We start from the raw sequence: 18858 nt of genomic DNA, 5'->3' as shown, positions 1-18858 counted from the left end.
TTAGTTTAGCTATCCCCCTACACATTTTTCTTCTCATTCCTTGTGACACTGTTAACAGCTTCACTGGCAATTCCTGGTTCCCTGGCAATATTTAAGCTGCCCTGTGGGCTGGCAGGTGGTTGGTCGGTGGTGCCCAGTGCAAGTGAACAGAATGGGATCCAGATGAACATGGTAAGTTCCTTTTCAGTGTCTTGCTTGTGTCTGCAATGGTCGCAGTTTGCAGATGGGTTTATTTCTGGTTGTGGACTCAGTTTTATCCCTTCCACATCTATGGTGTTTTTAGCAGGTGAAAGGAATTAGGAATGTTTAAAAATCCTATTTAAGAAGCAACAGAAATGATACAATCCTGGTGGTTTACGAGACACCCACATGGGGTGCCCTCTCTCCCAGGCCATCGATAAAGGGCTGGCTTCAACAGATTCATTTCAATGCCACAGATGTTCTTTGCTCAGAATCTCTGACCAGTGAAGCACGGCAGCTCATGCCAAGGGAACTACGGGAGACTCGGTTGTGATCTGAATTAGCAAAATAGTCAAACTTTCCACTAGCTCAAGGCGCACATAGAATTTGAAATCAGATGCATTAGAGTTTACTAAACTTCTCCCTGCCCCCGGGCAGGCTGTCCTATGGGGGATCCTATGGAAAGACCAGTAAGCCTACCACAGGCTCTAAATTCCCCTTGGCATTACACTTTATATCTTCACTTCCTTTCTCTACTGCAGTGAAGTACCACTGCAGTGCTGGCTGTGTGCTACAAACAGCTGCATTTGAGGATGAAGCAACTCCTGTACAAAAAGCCATAATTCCTGCATAGTGCTCAGCACGTGCAGCTCACATTGATTTCAGTTGCAGCTGTGGGTGCTGGGCATCACTTGGGATTTTGGCCATTCTATGGTAAATGCTTTATGTGGAGGGGCTATAGACATGTCAGACAGAAGTAGCAGTAAGTAGGATGTGTTCAAACGCTGGTGATTGAAAGCAGGTAATGGATCCTCGTTCCCTTGGGAGTGGTGCTCACCATTCAACTCTCTTCCAGTCGCATGAACCAAATGCGGCTACTCCTGAAGCAGGATATGCCAGAGGACTGAGCACAGCAAGGGATACTGGCGAGAGCCAGCACTTTTGAATATTTGGCTAACGGGATGAAATCACTCCATTGTGTTGTCATGGGATATTATTGTGGTGCCGCTGCAACATTGCCTCAGTGTGTAAGGATGTGGGACAAGCTGTTGAGAATCCACCCTTTCTCTGGGTTCTTTCACTCACCCAGGCATGAGAAACTAGCCACGCCAGAGACAGGCATGGCTGGGGACAATTCTAAGCAATCTTTTAGGGAGAAGGTAATGCTTGGCACTGGTAGTTGCTGACTGGTCCCTTGGAGAGGCTGCTTTGTTTTCTTGTATCAGTAAGTGGGCGAGGCCAGTGGCCATGGTGAAACTGACACCCACGGACAAGGAGCTCTTTTGGCTCTCACCTCCTTAGGGCTTTGTGAGGCAGAACTCGTTTGTCTGCTCCTCACTTCCACAGCACCAGGCAATAAGAGTCTCTTTGTCAGAGGAGCAGAGCACTGGGCCAGAGCACACACTCTGAGGCCTTTTGGGTGAGACAGCCCACCTCTCCCTCTGGGGTTTCGGTTTCCCCCCCCACCCAGGCGGCATCATAAGGTGCCCCATTTTGGGCACAAGAGGCCAAAGGCTCCAGTCTGCATGTGACGAGGGAGCGAGGAGCAGCAAACGCTGGATCTGCCCATCCTGGAAAGGACTGCCCTGCATCCAGCTTCCTGACCTATTAGAAGGGCTAGAGCAAGCCCCAAAGAAGGGAAGCTCCATCCCCATTCAAAGGAACCAGCTGCGGGGACAGGAAAGGTAAATCACTAGGGAGCTAAGCAGTGATGCGCTGGCAGGGGGTCATGGAGGCTCCTGGGAAGCCCTTGTTAAAGCCCCACCATCATACTGAAGGGAAGGTGCTTGGGGCAACCTCCGTGCTTCTAGTTGCCCCCTCTCTGGCTATGGCAGAAGCAGCCCCGTGGAGAGGACTTTCCCTGTGCTTCTGCAGAGCAAATGTTCTGCTTATGCAGGGGACGCAATTGTACCGAATGGTAGATTTGTTCAGCTCATTCCCCGGGGGAGGACACCTCTCCTGGAAGGTCTTTGCTCTGTGCCCTTGCTCCGCATGGCACAAGCTGGACATTGCAGGGCACTCTCAGCTCACTCAGTGGAGCTCTCAGATCCCAGCATAGACAGCGGCCAGGACACTCAGTGGTTTGTTCACTCTCCGGTGCCACCTCCCCCTGGGCCGGGCTTACAAGAAAGAGCTTTTGTTTAAGTGGAAAACAAACAAATATATCACCCTCCCCCCACCCCTGCTGGGAATGGGTCTGTCACAGGCAGAGGGAGGAATGTTTGTGGAAGCCTCTGTTTAGGTGTTGGAACCTGTCCGTGCCGTGCTTGGCAGCAGCAGAACTACACAAGCAAGGTTTGCTGCTCATCCCTGGTGCCTCTGCGCTTCCCCCGCCCTGCTGGGGGTACATTGTCTCAGCGCCTGCTGATGTGTTCCAATTTCCCCCTCCTGCCATGCGGGGTGGTAAGGGAATGGCACGGGCAGTGCCTGGACGCCGGCCATTTGGACTCACTTGTGAGGTGGTTCAAACATTCTCTCCTCCCGGGCCCAAGTCCAGCTCCGAGTAAAGGCCAACAGAAAGACTCCCGCTGTCCTTCTCTGGAATCCGGGTTGGGCCCTTTGATGGTAGCACAGAGCGACCAACCATCGGGATGCTGGGCGTTCACATTCACCCTCGCTCTCCTGGTTCCCATGGAAGAAATTGCTCAGCTCTTGTTTATTTCATTCTTTCTTCTGGCTATTCACAGGCATTTCTGTGGCTGTGGCTGTGGCTTCTCTCCAAGGTCAGTGCAAACAGTGCTGCCAAACCTGCAGCCACAGGGCCCCTCCAGACCACCAGTTCCCACCCCGTCTGGCAGTGGTTGCTCCACTCCCCACAGCATGGGGTAGGAGCTGCTGCACAAAGGTAACACGAGTTGCCCAGAGGAAAAGCCCACCCACCAGTTTCAGACACCATCCCCTGCTGGCCCAACTCAGGATGGGGACAGCATCCTCACTGCATTGCTGTCACTGCCGTAACAACACAGGTCCCTATAACTCTCTATCCCACTTTTCAACAGATAAATGCATCAAGAAAGAGAGGAACTGAATCCCTGTGAGATGCAATGGAGACCCCTGGTAGCCCTCCGCCCTCTGTCACTCCCAACTGGAACACATTTCCCCAACAGATCTTGGAGGCTGTGGACATTGTTGTTCTTGTTCTGTACTTTGTATTCGTCCTGGCGGTTGGATTGTGGGTAAGGAGATGCTCTTAGATCCTTTCTTATGTGTCCTGTTATATTTAAAGGTGATGGTTGCACAAGTAGCACTTTTTAATTTTTTTACTAAGGCTTTCCTCAGGCCTAACATCACCGGCATCAACTGACCAAATCAAACTGCACCATAGTGTTTTGTGTTTTTCCCACCTGTTCACCCAGATCTAGGGATCCCAGGACTGCTATTCAGGGTTAATGGTTTTTTTTAAACACTTGAGGACCCTTCAATGGAAGAGGTGTAGACATACAATGTAATGTTATTGCTAATGTTTGGTATCTAGCCTGGACAGAATCCAGCACACATGTTAGGCTGCTACAGAGCTATCCAGGAAATCTTATCGGCTTGACGATAAGATTCTGATTGCAGATCCTGCAAACTACACGTACTGTTAAACTGTAGCAAGCCCATAAATCAACTTTCTGGCATGGCTTTTATCACAGGAAAAGGCCAACCCAGTTGCCATGAGATTGGACAGGAATTGCTGCTCTCTTCAGATACGGGGGCAAAACTCATGTAGTGTGATATCTGATAAGTGAAGACTATAAAAAGTGAGAGTCCAGAGTTCTAAGTCTAACCCTGTGTGTCCCTCTCAGGTACATGTGAAACAAGTGATGTCCCTAATCGGTGACCCAGATCTGTGTGCATTCCTCATGCATCTGGAGTGATCTTGACTTTTATTGCAGAAAACACTAAACCAGGAAGCTGAGATTGTAAAAAAACTTTGCATGTGATACAGACCTAAATCTCTCCGTGGTGGCAGTTCGCTCTCTCCCTCAACAACTATTGTTCATGGTAGTGTCCCTCATTTCAGATCTTTGCCACTCAGGATCCTGTAGCTTCAGCAATTGAGGGTTCTTCTGCCATAACAAACTCACTCACGTCTAGAAGGGATGACAGTATAAAGTGTTCCTCTGGGGAAACTGCTGTGCTCTGTAACGTTCTGAGCAGAGCTTGGAGAGTTCTAAAGCTTTTGTCCTGTTTTTCTGCTTTCCCAGTCCATGTGGAGGACAAAGCGAAGCACGGTGAAGGGTTATTTCCTGGCTGGAGGAAAGATGGTTTGGTGGCCTGTAAGTGTCTCCATCAAATTGCCTGTTCAACTATGTCACAGTGAGACTGCTTTTGTCCCATTGGCATGTCTCTCTATGGTCAGAACAGGAGAGCCTGTGACCTGCTTTTCTAAAGCCTACAGGGAGGGGACACTTTCCATCCAATAATATGCCTGTCACAGCCCTCACCTCCTGCACCAAGATAGTTCCTATTTGCTGACTTGCAAGACTCATCTATTTCCTTAAACATTGGGTTGGGGCTTCTGGGGCATGGGTGGCTGGATCTCTGGAGAGGAAGGGGCATTTAGCTGGTCTGGTAGGGGTAGGGGTTTGATTTGGGATGTGCTGATCATAATGAAGTAAATAAAGCCATAACCAGCTAACTGATCAGTTGGCATTTCTCTTTGTTTCATCCCGTGCCCCTTTGCTTGTCTTTGAGGCTCCCCAGTGAAGGGACCGTGACGCCGCGGCTAGGAAGCGGGCTGCTTCCATGCAACCTGACAGATGAGTGACAGAGCAGGAGGGAAGGAATGAGGTCTGACAGCAGTACCGGTGTCAGTGAGCAAATGAGGGGAAGAGGAAAGGCAGCAGCGGCTAGGAGGGAGGGGATTTCAGGTCTCATGGGTTGTGAGGAACCTGCAGTCTGGCCTGTGGGAACTGGGGCTCTGCAATGTCAACATGGAAAGGGTCCAATGGCGAGCTAATTGCAGTGGGTAACACTGGCCCACTCCTTTTATTTACATATGGCTCACTTCTGAGACAACTCCCCACCTCTGGGCTAGGAGCTCCTCCCAGGGTCTGAGAACAATGCCTTATGCCATACACAGAACTAGCCTCCTCTTTATCTCTACAGGTGGGTGCATCCCTGTTTGCTAGTAATGTTGGGAGTGGGCATTTCATAGGCCTGGCTGGATCAGGGGCAGCATCAGGAATCGCTGCGACGGCATATGAGTGGAACGTAAGTTTTGCACTGCAGGAACTGCTCTCAATATCGTTGGACGTTGGCTTGGTCCTTTTTAGTTTTTACTGTATTGCACCCACATGGCTCCATCTGCAGCTATGTAAGAGGCAGAAGCTGTTTCCATATTAATTAATTATATTTATTATATTTGTATTTATTATTCTAATGAACAAGGCTATTTCAGGTTGATCTAACATATCAGAGTCAGGGTCCTCAATCTGCTTCACTCTGCTAGGCATTGCAGTTCATACAGGGGCACTAATGTTGGACAACATTACCTCCTTGGTCAGCACTGTAACAACCTGTGCCTGTGTAGGTCTTTCTGGTTGTCACTATGCTGCATACAGCAGCTCCTTGAAACTTCACAGGAAGATCAGGAATAGAATTCAGATCCCTTAGCTCCAAAACCCTATGACCTACTCCATGAGCTAGAGAATCGCTGTTAGCTATATAGGGTGTTTGAGTCACAGCTGGACAGTTGTGTGTACACACACATAGGGGCATTCGTGGGCATTAGCTAGGGTGACCAGATGTCCTGATTTTATAGGGACAGTCCTGATTTTTGGGTCTCTTTCTTATATAGGCTCCTATTACCCCCCACCCCCATCCCGATTTTTTGCATTTGCTGTCTAGTCACCCTAGCATTAGCCAACTGACAGCAGCATTTTTCAGTATCTCTGACCTGTGATTCCTTTGCCTCCCTAGGGAATGTTTAATGTTTTGGTGCTGGCCTGGCTATTTCTTCCTATTTACATAGCAGCTGGGGTAAGTCCAGGGGCCACACTATGCATAGCAGTGACTTGCTTTTTTAACATCCTCTGAAATGTCTGGGTTTTTAAATGCTGAACCTACTAAAAAGGCCTGTGCTGTGGGTAAAAGTTCCTGAAGCAGCAGCGTTCCAGGACTCACTGGCAGGGGTGTTCTTCTCTTGATGTGCTAACTGAGAGGAGAAGAGCCCATGAAAGATTTACCTTGGAAAGGAAATCAGTCAGGAGATCTCATGGATGAAAAAACATAGTTTAGAAAGGGGATGAAAGAGGGGACAGGAGGACCCACTCGTGTTGTGCCCATCGGAGCAATGCCATGTCCCACTGCCAAGAACAAGTGCTACTTTCAAATGCCTCCTCGGAAATGAGACTTCAGGGACAGAGGCTAGAGCAGGGGGTCTCAAACTGGGGGTCGGGAGGTTATTACATGGGGGTCACGAGCTGTCAGCCTCCACTCCAAACCCCGCTTTGCCTCCAGAATTTATAATGGTGTTAAATATATAAAAACATGTTTTTTATTTACGGGGGGAGGGGTTGCACTCAGAGGCTTGCTATATGAAAGGGATCACCAGTACAAAAGTTTGAGAACCACTGGGCTAGAGTTCAGGTGGAAATGGTGCTTCCCTGACACAACGATGAGGAGAGAGGTTGTGGTGACACTTGACATTCCAGAGCCACTGCCAAGCGACTGGGGGCAAGTCTGGCTTTACCAAATCAGGGGACAGGTGATGCCTTGGGAACTGCTAGGTAGGGTTAGGCCAGGGGAACCACATGGGGTGCACAATTCCCAGAGGAAGTAGGGAACAAAGCAGATGGTGTTCTTGCAGTCTCTAAGAGGTATGAAGGCTTCTTTATCAAGTAGCCTCTCTCGACCTTGTGCCAGACCCTAAAGGCAAAATATTGGTGACCATTCATTGTGTAAGAGTGTGGAGCTGAGATGGACAGACATTTCCCAGTAGATATGCCAAGACACAGCAATTGGCCAGGGTTTGTCAACCACAGAAGGTCTGTACCAATGCCTCTATATGTTGCTTAGAGGAAGTTGTTGTATTCTACCTCCTCTGATACAATCTCCTTCCCTGCAGGTTACAACCATGCCTGAGTACTTACAGAAACGCTTTGGTGGCAAAAGAATACAGATCTTCCTGGCAATTCTCTATTTGTTTATATATATATTCACCAAAATATCAGTAAGTAAGAAGAAGGAAAGAGGACTGACTAGAATTCACTTTGCAAGAATATGTCTGTATTAAGCTATGGGACTCATAAGTGCAACTGCGTCCTGGTCCCCTCGCTGCTATAGTGATATTATGAAAAAGTCTTGGAAGAGTGGAGAAAAGGATGGATTTCAATTTTTTAAGACATTAGGTGCCAAACCCCAGGATCCATAAGCTTTGCCATGAATGGTTTGAATGTTTGCTGCTGTCGGAGGGAGAGCTTGGTAATGTATCAAAGCACATCAGTCCAGTCAAGGGGAAGGAGTCGTTTTCATTGGAGATTTGTCTGTGGTTAGATTTTTGGCATCTGCTCAGTTAATTTGGCTTGTCCTCTCTGTACATTTCTTCTGACAGCAGCAGAATATAGGAGCATATGGGAGTGGGATGCACCCTGCGGCTGGCAGAAGGAGCGAGTTTGCTGGCTGCCTAGTTTAGTAATTTATTGCTCCTGTTTGCTCTAATGCTTTAAATGAGTGATGTATTCACCCTTTGTGCAGGGCCTTGCGAGCTGTTAATAAACCACCACATAGTGCTTGAATTGACAAAATAAGAAGAAAAACTCCTAGCTGGGTGTTTTTCCTTTTACAGGCACCAGTGGGAAGGGTAGACTGGCACATGCCTCTCGCCCCCCTCCCTCCTTGAAACTGAAGATGTCTGTGGTGTCAGACTGGGGCCAGGTGGCTGGTCCTTGGTAGGGTTTTTTTTTATGGAAACAGTCAACTATTGTTTTCAAATATCTGATGACAAGTTTTCTGAGAGAGAAATTGGATCATTCCAATCCCCAGTTGCTGGATAATGGGACAGGCCCATTTATTCACAGCTGGCCAAAGTCATCAGGGCTTTGCACATATACATGCTTTCATGGTCTGCAGGTTGCATTTATACCTAACTCTTCTACAGTCCAACCACCTTAGGACACCAGGACACAAGGAGGCTGCATGGTTCCTAACCCACAGCTCTATAACAGCACACTGTGGAAAGCCCTGCTGAGGTTCATCCAACCCCAGTCAGAGGAAAGGAATTTGCATTGTGCCAAGCCCTAGAGCTCTGGCCGGCTACTGTCCTCAGAACTCCCCATGCACAGGGCTCCAGCACATATGGCTGCTCCAGTTTCGGACCCTCATTGTCCCCTCACTCCTTGGCTCTCACTCCGTGCCCGCTGCTCCTGAGGAATGGAGAAGCGACCCCCACCAATAAAAGTAATTTCTTCTTTGAACTCAGCTCTCTCTCAATGGAAAACTCCCTCCCCACCATGCAAAATGAGCATTTTCCTCATTAAACTGTGTCTCAAAACTAATTTGAGCTTGGCTGTTAATGAGGAGTGTGGAGAAGGAGGTGAGGCCAGGTTAGGGTTTATGTGGCAGTTGGAGCAGCTACCCTTAAGATTGATAGAAAACAGAGAGTCATGAAAAGTGAATAAACAGGTTGGTCCTTGAGAAACACAAGGTTTGGTTGGCTTAGCGTACACTGTGTACACTCAGCTGTCTGGCATTATGCACTGAGCTATCACCATTGTAACCCTTCTAAATGTCTGTTTCTATTAGGTTGATATGTATGCTGGGGCCCTGTTCATTCAGCAAGCCTTACACTGGGACCTCTATGTTGCTGTCATAGGTCTGCTGGCAATCACTGCTATTTACACTGTCGCAGGTGCGTCTCTGTCGTTCAGGTCATAGGAATGCAATGTCATACATCTTTGCTAATGGGTTGAGAACAGCCGTACAATGTGCCATCCATCTCCTGTGTAATAAATATTCAGCAGTTTCCAAAAGATACCATTCTATAAAGTACTTCCTTATTAGCCGAGGCACTAAATCTGTCCGCCTGCGCTTTACCAAGACGACTGTTTATAATGAAAAAACTAATTATAGTAACACACTTGTCAAAAAAATTACTCTCCAGGTGAGAGCGGTTGAGTGTAATTTTACAAGGCTGGTGTGAAGTGCCTGCTTAAAGCCCGCCCAGGTCTGTGCACAGCACTCTCTGGCTCAAAGTGGAGCCTCATGGAAGGGTTTGCTCAGGATTTTTCTTCCTTTTGACATTACGGGTGTATAAGTGAGAGCCACACACAGCACTAGGCAGAGTGATGTGGGAAATATCTTCACAACTTGGATGGAAATGGTGCCATGAAGGGAGTGAAATGTGTGTTCAAAATGAATGGGAGTTTCTCTTCTTGCAGGGCTCACCCCCAGCGATGTGGGCCGTACAGCTACAGGTCTGTCGCATCTTGTGCGCATTTAACATGCACAAATTCAGCTTTATGTGGTTGGCAAAAACAAAAAAAAGAGAAAAATAACAATTTAGATACTGTTCCTGTAGTGCGGGCGATTCTGCTCGCCATTACACTCAATGTAATTTTGACTATACGTGGTTTTCACTTTATGCGCTGACCGCGGAATGTAACCCCAGCGTAAGATGAGACAGACCTGTACTTCCTTTTTGTTGTTGTTATGTTGTCTTTTTGAAGCAGCTTCTGTTTCAGTCGGGTCCTTCCTTCTTGTGGTTTTCAATGCATCTCCTGTAGAGATTTCTGCTATGGAGTTTGGGTTTCTAGTTACAAAACACTGACTCACTGTGGTTCAAAAAATGCAACATTTCAGCCAAAGTGTCAGCCCTGGGAGTTGGCCAAACCATCCCACAAAGTGGTCAGAACAACCCACAAAACATCCCATTGTGTCAGGCAAAGCATTCTGGCTATGCTACTGGCCAACAGACTTTTGCAAAGCAGATGTTATTACACAGAACAAACCCAGTTCCCGACAACTAGTCCCTCTGATTTTTTTTTTCCCTTTAGGTGGCCTGGCAGCTGTGATTTACACAGACACTCTGCAGACTGTCATCATGCTGGCTGGGGGATTAACTCTTATGGGGTTCAGTGAGTACTTCTCTGGGATTTTACTGCTAAAAATACATTTGTTCCTATACCAAATCACTGCAAATATGCATCACTGGAACAAGCCATTTAACGTTTATTCAGTGCATCTTCTGAAATAGACATTCATGTTAGAATATTTTCTATACAAATAATCTTGTGATAGCTCTTTGTAGGGTGAAAAGTGTAGGGGTGTTCCATGGAAGATATGACACCTCCCCCAAATAAACAGAAAACACCCTGTGGTCTGAGATTCATATCAAAGCAAACAATTACCTCCTCTAGCCAAATAACATATGGTATTAAACTAGGTCTGTCATTGTAGGTCCTGATCCAACGCCCAGTGAAGTCTATCAAAGTCTTTCCATTGACTTAAGTGGACACTGAATTGGGATCATACAGAGCAAACTGCCAAGAGTGAAAATAATAGCATGAATCTGATCAATGTGGTAACTGCTTCCTATTCCCATTTTAGGCTTTGTTAAAATTGGTGGGCTTGAAAGTTTGCAGGCCAAATACTTTAAAGCCATTGCTAGTAGCCACAAAGGAAACAGTACCTGTGGCTTACCAAGAGAAGATGCCTTCCACATTTTCCGAGACCCTGTCACCTCTGACCTTCCCTGGCCAGGAGTTCTGATTGGAATGACCATCCCATCTCTCTGGTACTGGTGTACAGATCAGGTAGATCAATGTTTCCTTCACAAGATTAACTCTTAGGTTGGGTTTTGAGACATGTCACCTGGCTGGCTGTAGAACCATGCAGAACTTTCATCGCAAGCAACTAAGGCCAAGTTTCATTACAAACCCCAGACTCGGGCCAGAACCTGGGCTGGTTTACTATTTCTGTGGAAACCATGTGAAATCTGATGATTTCAACATCAAACCAAAACAAAATTTGACACCTGCAGTTAAGTTAAATTAGAGTTTTGGAGCTCATTTGAACTCAGATATGTAACATGAGGGGCATGTAAACCCCAAACTATAAAGTGGAAGTATCTGAATTCTGTGTGAACCCACCCCCTTCGGGCTGTGCAGGGCTCCACTTGCTGTCTCTTCAATTGTAAACAGCAGTGCCAGGAAGAGCAGAATCGTAACCAAATCTGTATCAGATATTTCTGGGGTATTTGTTTATCAAACTCTTTTTACAGAGTGAGGGTAAATTTAGGGGATGTAATCAAGTTTACCCGTGCCCTGGTTTGTGAGGCAGTAGTCCTGTTGACCTGACAAGACACGTCAAGGCTTATAAGATACATAGGGTCCAAAAAAGAACAAACTATGGAGAAAAATAATGACAGTGATTTCCGTAGCTTAGAAGTGAACACAGTGAGATTTCCCTTGCATAAAGGCAAGAAGCGCTAGTTAAAGCACCACAGGTGAGTTAGCTAATTCACGGCATGATCCTAAAAGATTCGGTGTGGCCACTGGGAGTTATGAACACTCAGCACTTTGCAGGATCAGATCCTTCATGATGATGATGGTCTGAATTCCCTCTCAGTTAAGTCAGTGCAATCTAGAACAGAGTCTGGCCCTAGAGGTCCAGTATGATGCTTTTGGAACAAGCATGTCCAATTATAAATAGAAACATACATCACGTCATCTTGCATCTATTTACTCTCCCTGCAAAGCACTGGCTCAAACTATTTTCCTGATTTACAGGTCATTGTTCAAAGGTCCCTGGCAGCTAAAAACCTCTGTCATGCCAAAGGAGGTTCGTTGTTGGCCTCCTATCTGAAAATTTTGCCTCTCTTCATGATAGTGATGCCAGGCATGATCAGCCGGGTTCTCTTCCCAGGTAAGAGTTGAAGGAGAGAAATATTCCTTGCGTCTGTCACCACAGATTGTAATGCATAAGTGACACACCCGCCAGAATAAACTAAAAGGTTGTAGCAGCTCAATTGCCAGGAGCATGAATTTGCAGTTCGTAATAGATTTTTTTTCAGATAACACTCTATTAATCTACACTCATCTTGCTCCCCAGAGACCACACCCCTTCATCCTGAACACAAGTCCCAGGTGCTTCCTGTAGCCATCCAGCTTTAAGAGCTGACCGATGATGTTCCCTCTGGACCCCATGTTTGTGGCACGCAGAAAAGAAAAGATCCTAAAGTCTGCTCCCTGAATGTTCTAAGCCACAGAGAGAGAGAGTATGCATGTCTGTCGATGTTAGCACATGTCTGGAGGGAGTCACTGTTTTCTCATGGTGAACAGCATTAGTTTTAAAAAAGGACAGCGTTCAGAGAAGAGAGTCAGGCATACAAGACAAATGAGCTGTTAAGGCAAATCTTGACTAAACCTATTGAAGTGGGCGGGACCTTTTACACAGAAGATAAAGACAAGAAAGGGGAAAACTTAGAGCTACTCTTGTGAATGTGTATGTTTCATTATCTGCTGGATGGGTTTCACTCCATGGTTACCCTCTGGACATATTTGTTTATTGTCACTAATGGATTACTTTCCCCCCATGTTTATTGTAGACCTGGTGGCTTGTGCAGACCCAGAAATCTGTCGGAAAGTCTGTGGCAACCCATCTGGCTGTTCTGATATTGCTTACCCCAAACTGGTCATAGAACTGCTGCCTCTAGGTGAGGAGCTTCACAGCCTCTAACTAACATGGACAGGGCCTACACCAACCAAAACATAAACTGTAGGAAATGTATGGGGAGGAGAATAGACTACAGTCATGATATAGGGGTTGATATTGGGCCTAATGTTATATTGACGAAAAAGGAATAGCATACAAAATGACCCACAGCTGCTATGAGAGGCCTCTGCTGGGAAGCAAGGCCTCCAGCATTCAGGGAGTCTACTTCTATCACCTGGGCACGACTAGTTCCCTAAAGGATGAGGACATCGTAGTGTCCAAGTGTACTGAGTTATCTGTAACCCAAAGGGGAGCACAATCACTATAACACAGGAGTGAGCAGATGGATCAGGTCTCCTCCTTGCATTTCAGCTGCCTCTCTGAGCCAGCCAGCTACCAGAGGAAAGTAAAGACTCTGCCCATGCAGACAGCGCTATAGTGGTCCAAGAGGAAAGGCTGACAAGTTCATATGGCCTGTGAGGTCACCTGCTGTCCAGGACTCTTGGGAGGGCAGTGTAGGTGGAAGTCCCTCAGCACAGAGCAAGGGCTGAGTTCAGAAGGGAGCTGCAGCCATTAGTCTGAGAGGTTTGACTGATGGGGGGTGAAGCTGGTCCCTTAGCGGTTTCTGCCCACGATCTGTACATTGTTACTAGAGCGAACATGCCTCTCCCTTTGTTTTCAGGGCTCAGAGGCCTCATGATGTCGGTGATGATTTCAGCCCTTATGTCCTCCCTGACTTCCATCTTTAACAGCTCCAGCACCATATTCACCATGGATCTCTGGCGGCACTTCCGGCCCCGTTCTTCTGAGTGGGAACTTATGCTTGTGGGCAGGTATGGAACTCTAATGCATGGCGTGTTACATCACAGAGCCTGTCCTGGAGATGTTTCACACCCCACTCTGCTCTCTGGTGTAAACTGAGAGCAACTCCTTCATCTTCAGAGCCCATTGCTCCAGACCTACCCTGCAATAACTGAGAGAAGAATTTGGCCCTTCCAGTCCATGGTATTTTTTTTTTCTGTTGCCAATGTTACATTTTCTTTCCCTGGTTGCTCATGAGAATGAATCTGGCCCAGCGAATGGATGTAAGTTATAGCGGCAGAACCAGGATTTAGGAGGCTGAGGTGGCAGAAAGGCACCCAAGGGCTACAGCATCTAGATTTGGGTGTTTGTGTGAGGCTGGACTCTAACGGAAGACAGGCAAAGGGACAGAGTACAGCTGAACAAAGGCCGATTAGTGGGGAGCACCACTGGGCAGATTTCAGAGAGAGAATGGAGGCTCTCCTGGGAAGGGAGCTGTCAGGGGAGACCCTCATGCAGAGGAAGGGGCAAAGGCTAGCAATAACACTGTCTTTTTCTTGAGCAGGGTGTTTGTGCTGCTGCTCGTGGTGGTGTCCATTCTGTGGATCCCACTGGTTCAGGCCAGCCAAGGAGGGCAGCTATTTATTTACATCCAGACAATCAGCTCCTACCTACAGCCCCCTGTGGCCATGGTTTTCATCCTGGGCTGTTTCTGGAAGAGAACGAATGAACAGGTAACACTTGGGCAGGGTCTGACACAGCGTGCTCTGTGTGCTGGGTATGAGCCTGTCCTTCCGCTGTCTACACGGACAGATAGCCAGGCAGCTAGAACAGCTGCGCTGTCGCTGCACTGCCTCTTCCTTGTGGGTGCTCTGCAGAGTGACTGAACTCATGTTTGGGGCATTCGGTTGAGGCCACGCAGCCCATGCAGCAGGGAGCACTTCCTACCGCTCTCAGGCAGCTTCCTCGGCTGCTCTAGGAGAGAAGGCAAAGATTGCCAGGTGCCTTTCACAAACCTAGGAGCAGAGATTTGCAAGCCACGGCCTTGCACTGGTGTAACCCAGGGCTCGGAGTCCATGGGGGTGGAAAGTAAATTGGAGGCAGGGAAGGGAGGGGTCACAGTGGCAAAAGATGCCCACAACCTCTGCTTCTCTGGGGAAACTGGAGCTGGCCAGTGCAACCGCAAAAGAGGGCAGTGCTGGCTGGGGAAGGGTTGTATACAGGCTCTGAAGCATCCTCTGGGCAGCCTTTGCTGGCAGGACTCCTGTGAAGCAACAGCCACAGTTAAAGCAGCCCATGACTAGGGCAACCATTGGGTGGGTAGTGCTGCAGAGGTGGCAGCTGGTGGCTATTGAACAGCACCAGCAGGTCTAGATAGTGGCTCTCCTCCACCGGAAGGCCAGGTCAATAGAACGTGGGGTGCTGTGTGTGTATATAAGGAAGATCAGCATAAGGAGGAGACAATGAAGGGGATCTCAGAAACCCTCCCAAAAGCCCAGTAGCCCCCCTCTCCCCCAGAATGTGCTGATCAGAATGTCACGGTTGTGACTGTAGCATATCTCACTCCTGTCACCACTCAGCCCGAGAGCCAGCGTGGGCTTCGTTGCCAGATATGATGTAGACATATGTTTCCTGTTCCATCAAAGAATGATCTTCATTTCCTAGGGTGCATTCTGGGGCCTGCTGACTGGCATGCTGCTGGGCTTCATCCGGCTGGTGCTGGACTTTATCTACCTGCAGCCCCAATGTGGGGAGCCAGACCACCGGCCAGCCGTGGTGAGATACGTGCACTACCTGTACTTCTCCATGATCCTCAGTGTCATCACAACAGTCACTGTGGTGGTCGTGAGCCTGCTCACAGAACCTCCCTCGGAAGAAATGGTGAGTCTCCCCCAGCAGCTTTCTTTCACTGTTTTTTAGTGGACATCCAGTAAGCCCTCCCTCATTATGCACCCATGGGGATGGATGTTCTCATTCCTCCTGTACACATGAGAACACTTGTAATACTGTGTCAGACCACGGGTCTGTCTAGTCTGCAGGGCTGACTCCAGGCACCAGCGCAGCAAGCAGGTGCTTGGGGTGGCCAATGGAGAGGGGGTGGCACGTCCAGCTCTTCGGCAGCAAGTCCCTCAGTCTTTCTTGGAGGGAAGGACCTGCTGCCGAAGAAGCGGCAGTGGTAGAGCTGCCGCCGAAGTGCCGCCGATCGCAGCTTTTTTTTTTTCTCCCTCCGGCCGCTTGGGGCGGCAAAAATGCTGGAGACGGCCCTGCTGGTCTGGCATCCTGCCTTCCTGCTATTCTAGGTGACAGCACTGGTCCCTCAAGTCCAGAATCCCACCTCCAGGAGCGGCCAATACCTGGATGCTCTGGACAAGGGTCTCAAACTCCAATATCTGTATTTTAATCGATGACAAGTTGGCTTCTTTCATCATATTATTGTCCAAGAGGCTTTGGCCATTGGGTCACCTTATTAACTTTCTCAAAGAACTGCAGTTGATTAGTGAGATAGTTTTTCCTTATGGAATCCCTTACCTAGATCTTGTTTGAGCACAGTGGAAGCAACCCGCCTGCTTCGTCTGGAGTAGGTTCCTGCCAGTCTACCTAACTCCTCAATGCATACCGAGACTATAATCCTCATCCAATGCTGGATCCATGTGTGATATCCCAGATAATATGAGATGAAAGAACATCACAAAGACCTTCTAAAGCTTATATAATCTGTTCTCTGCTTTTAGTTTTGTATGACACAGCAGAGTTCTAGTAGTAACCATTATCATCAGGAAGGTAGCAGTGAAGTAAAACAGGCAAGTTTCAGATCAAGGTTTAATCTGGATAAACAGCACTTTTAATGCTGTTCTGTTTCTTGCTTCATTTGGCCTCCTCGTATCTATTTCCATAGTACCTTATCAGCACTGGATGTTCCCCAGCTCCAATGGGGCTGCCCAGGTAGGGGACCAGAATTTGGTCCCAAGTGCTTAGAAAATATAAGAACCCCTCAAAGCTGAGGTATTCCCTTTAAACAAACATAGGAGCAGTTCTCTTTAACAATGCTCTTCATGCCGACAGATCAGTCATCTCACCTGGTTCACACGCTGGGATCGACCAGCAAAAAAACACCCAGCAGTCAGTACTTCTCCTGATACTGGAAGTGATGTATGTAAGTCTGAATGTCCACCTGCCCAGCTCGATATTAGCGTTGTTCCTGAAAATATTTCCAATGACAATACAAGTAAGTGCCCTGTTACTATATACAGCATGCGCTTCAATTAAAATCAGTCCTATGCATTTTGTAAAGGTTATAGAGGCAGGAAATGTTAAATGAATCTTCCTGTTACTTTCAGATTTCTGTATCTTCAATTTTCCTACAAAGACTAAAGATCAGGGCTGTGTTTCTTCTGTATCTTTTAATGGTATCACATATCCTTGCAATGGAGCAGGGAACCCATATTTCTGCACCAGGGAATAATGCTGTTAGTATCTGCTGCAGGGAGAGTTGGTTGGAATATGGAAAAAAAAATTGCCAAAGTTTTCACAAAATTCCTTTTCTGTTTTCATTGGTATTTTCTGACCAGCTCTAGTGGCAGGGGAAACACAGAACCCTGAGTCGAGCTCTTGGCAGGTTGCAAAGGAGAGTGTGCAAACATTTTTTTTTAATGTGGATTGATGTACCAGTGTTGGGTACACACTTGTATAGATCCTGATCCTGCCCGTCTCATACGCCCAGAGATGATTGTCAGTGTTTTGCAAAACTTGCACTATGGCTTAGATAGCTTAGCTTGGCTGATGCATATTCCTTTATGTGCAATGAAATTAGTATGAAGTGGAGCAATGAGTTAATGCACGAGACTAGAATGCTGATTCCCAGCTGCTGGGACTTTAGCCTTTTGTGACTGGCATTCTAACTTCCTCCCTGCCCTCTCCCCAACCCGTGTGCACCACTGTTACCTGCTTACTGTTGGGTTATGCATGCCCTAATCTTCCGTAGAGTTTGGGGAACTTGCATTCACGAGTCCTACCCCTGGCCCTAAGTGGATTCAAGCACACAGAAACAAATTGAAGATGATGAGCACAGCCATGTTTTTAGACTTGGCTAACTGATACCATTCCTTAAACTGTTTGGAATGGCAGAATTTGAATTCAGATCTTTAGAGCAGAGTGCCACTGAAGTGACAAATAGAAATGACTGTAATGGCTACCTAGAGCTTGGTGGAGTGAACTTGTCACATTGAAGAGTTTTGATATGTTTTCTCTGTAGTAATGTAAAAAATGATTTGTACAAGATTGTAACACTCTGTGTTACTGGAGTTTGTTCCATGGACAGAATTTTTACCTCACTAATTACTATCACTGTAGGTGTGACTGGTACTCAGAAAGGGTCTAAACTGAAGAGAGTCTTCTTGTGGCTCTGTGGGATGGAGAGCAAACAAGAACATCCTCCTGAGAACACAGCTCCTACCAGCCCTGAACATGCTGTGGCTTCCTTGGATGAGCAGCCTTTGGTGAAACACATTCTGAACATCAACTTGATACTATGCATATGTGCCGGCATTTTCCTCTGGGGCTACTTTGCATAGCAGCTTGCCAGATGACTCAAGGGACACTGTCAGCTAATTTTAGGCCCTCAAATTAAGATTGGTGTAAATAATAATAATAATATAATCAGTGATGGTTCAGCGTGATTTGTAATCCATTCTTACATTTCATAGGAAAAAAACTTAAGTATTTTAGTTACACTTAACAAAGGACTCGCTCCTGAGAGTTGCTGAGCTTCTTTATCTTTGGCTTCAGCACCAATGAGATTAGGCCCCAGACAGTGATAGGCTATGCGTGTGTAAGGGGCTGGGGGCAGTTTGGAAGGCAGAAGGGATTTGTTTGGTTATGTTTCACATCTTGATAGTTTTGCTCTTAAACCACTAGGGACTCAGGATATCTGCCTGACCTGTGTAAAGCACTTACTTTCTCTGTGCCTTAACTCCCCCATCTGTAAGAATGGGTAATAATAATCCTTCCCTACCTCCAAGCGGTGCTGTGAGGATCAATATTTATGTTTGCAGGGTACACAGATACTGTAGTGATGGGGACAGTATTGTCATGTAGAGATACTATATCCATTAAGTAAAACAAAACATTACACCAAAATGTCTGTACATGGATAAATGTGTATGTGTGTCTGTTGTACAGCTCATAGGTTCCATTGGCATTTCTGTAATACAGCTGGCACTAAAATTAATGTATTTGTTT

The 18858-nt window shown here is 47.1% G+C and overlaps 1 protein-coding gene across 5 annotated transcripts; it reads left to right on the top strand.

Annotated features, from left to right (window-relative positions):
* The first annotated feature begins 1487 nt into the window (after positions 1 to 1487).
* On the top strand, positions 1488 to 18828 carry SLC5A11 (solute carrier family 5 member 11). 5 transcript variants are annotated; one of them, XM_050968575.1, is made up of 17 exons: positions 1488 to 1865; positions 2868 to 2903; positions 3180 to 3356; positions 4371 to 4442; positions 5275 to 5379; positions 6088 to 6147; positions 7235 to 7339; positions 8911 to 9016; positions 10161 to 10241; positions 10714 to 10919; positions 11895 to 12030; positions 12713 to 12820; positions 13502 to 13652; positions 14186 to 14354; positions 15286 to 15501; positions 16684 to 16846; positions 17971 to 18828. In XM_050968575.1, exons 3-17 carry the CDS (start codon positions 3225 to 3227, stop codon positions 18189 to 18191), a joined length of 2031 nt encoding a protein of 676 aa, XP_050824532.1. In that variant the 5' UTR covers positions 1488 to 1865; positions 2868 to 2903; positions 3180 to 3224; the 3' UTR covers positions 18192 to 18828. The 5 variants fall into 5 exon arrangements, with proteins under 5 accessions (XP_050824532.1, XP_050824534.1, XP_050824531.1 ...); XM_050968576.1 differs by lacking the exon at positions 1488 to 1865 and adding an exon at positions 2425 to 2475; XM_050968577.1 differs by lacking the exon at positions 2868 to 2903 and having other exon boundaries at positions 1488 to 1600.
* Positions 18829 to 18858: the final 30 nt, after the last annotated feature.

The sequence above is a fragment of the Gopherus flavomarginatus genome, chromosome 9 (assembly GCF_025201925.1).
Source record: "Gopherus flavomarginatus isolate rGopFla2 chromosome 9, rGopFla2.mat.asm, whole genome shotgun sequence".
In the NCBI taxonomy this organism is placed as follows: Eukaryota; Metazoa; Chordata; order Testudines; family Testudinidae; genus Gopherus; species Gopherus flavomarginatus.
The sequence above is the reverse complement of the archived record's forward strand: the minus strand, read 5'-3'. Positions and strand labels throughout refer to the sequence as shown.

Bases quoted from the DNA above. Each gene is read 5' to 3' on its own strand.
- SLC5A11 (XM_050968577.1), top strand. From the start codon at position 3,225: ATGGAGACCCCTGGTAGCCCTCCGCCCTCTGTCACTCCCAACTGGAAC. The intron at 12,031-12,712 runs GTAAGAGTTGAA...TGTTTATTGTAG, and splicing joins CAGCCGGGTTCTCTTCCCAG to ACCTGGTGGCTTGTGCAGAC. The intron at 15,502-16,683 runs GTGAGTCTCCCC...TCATGCCGACAG, and splicing joins AACCTCCCTCGGAAGAAATG to ATCAGTCATCTCACCTGGTT.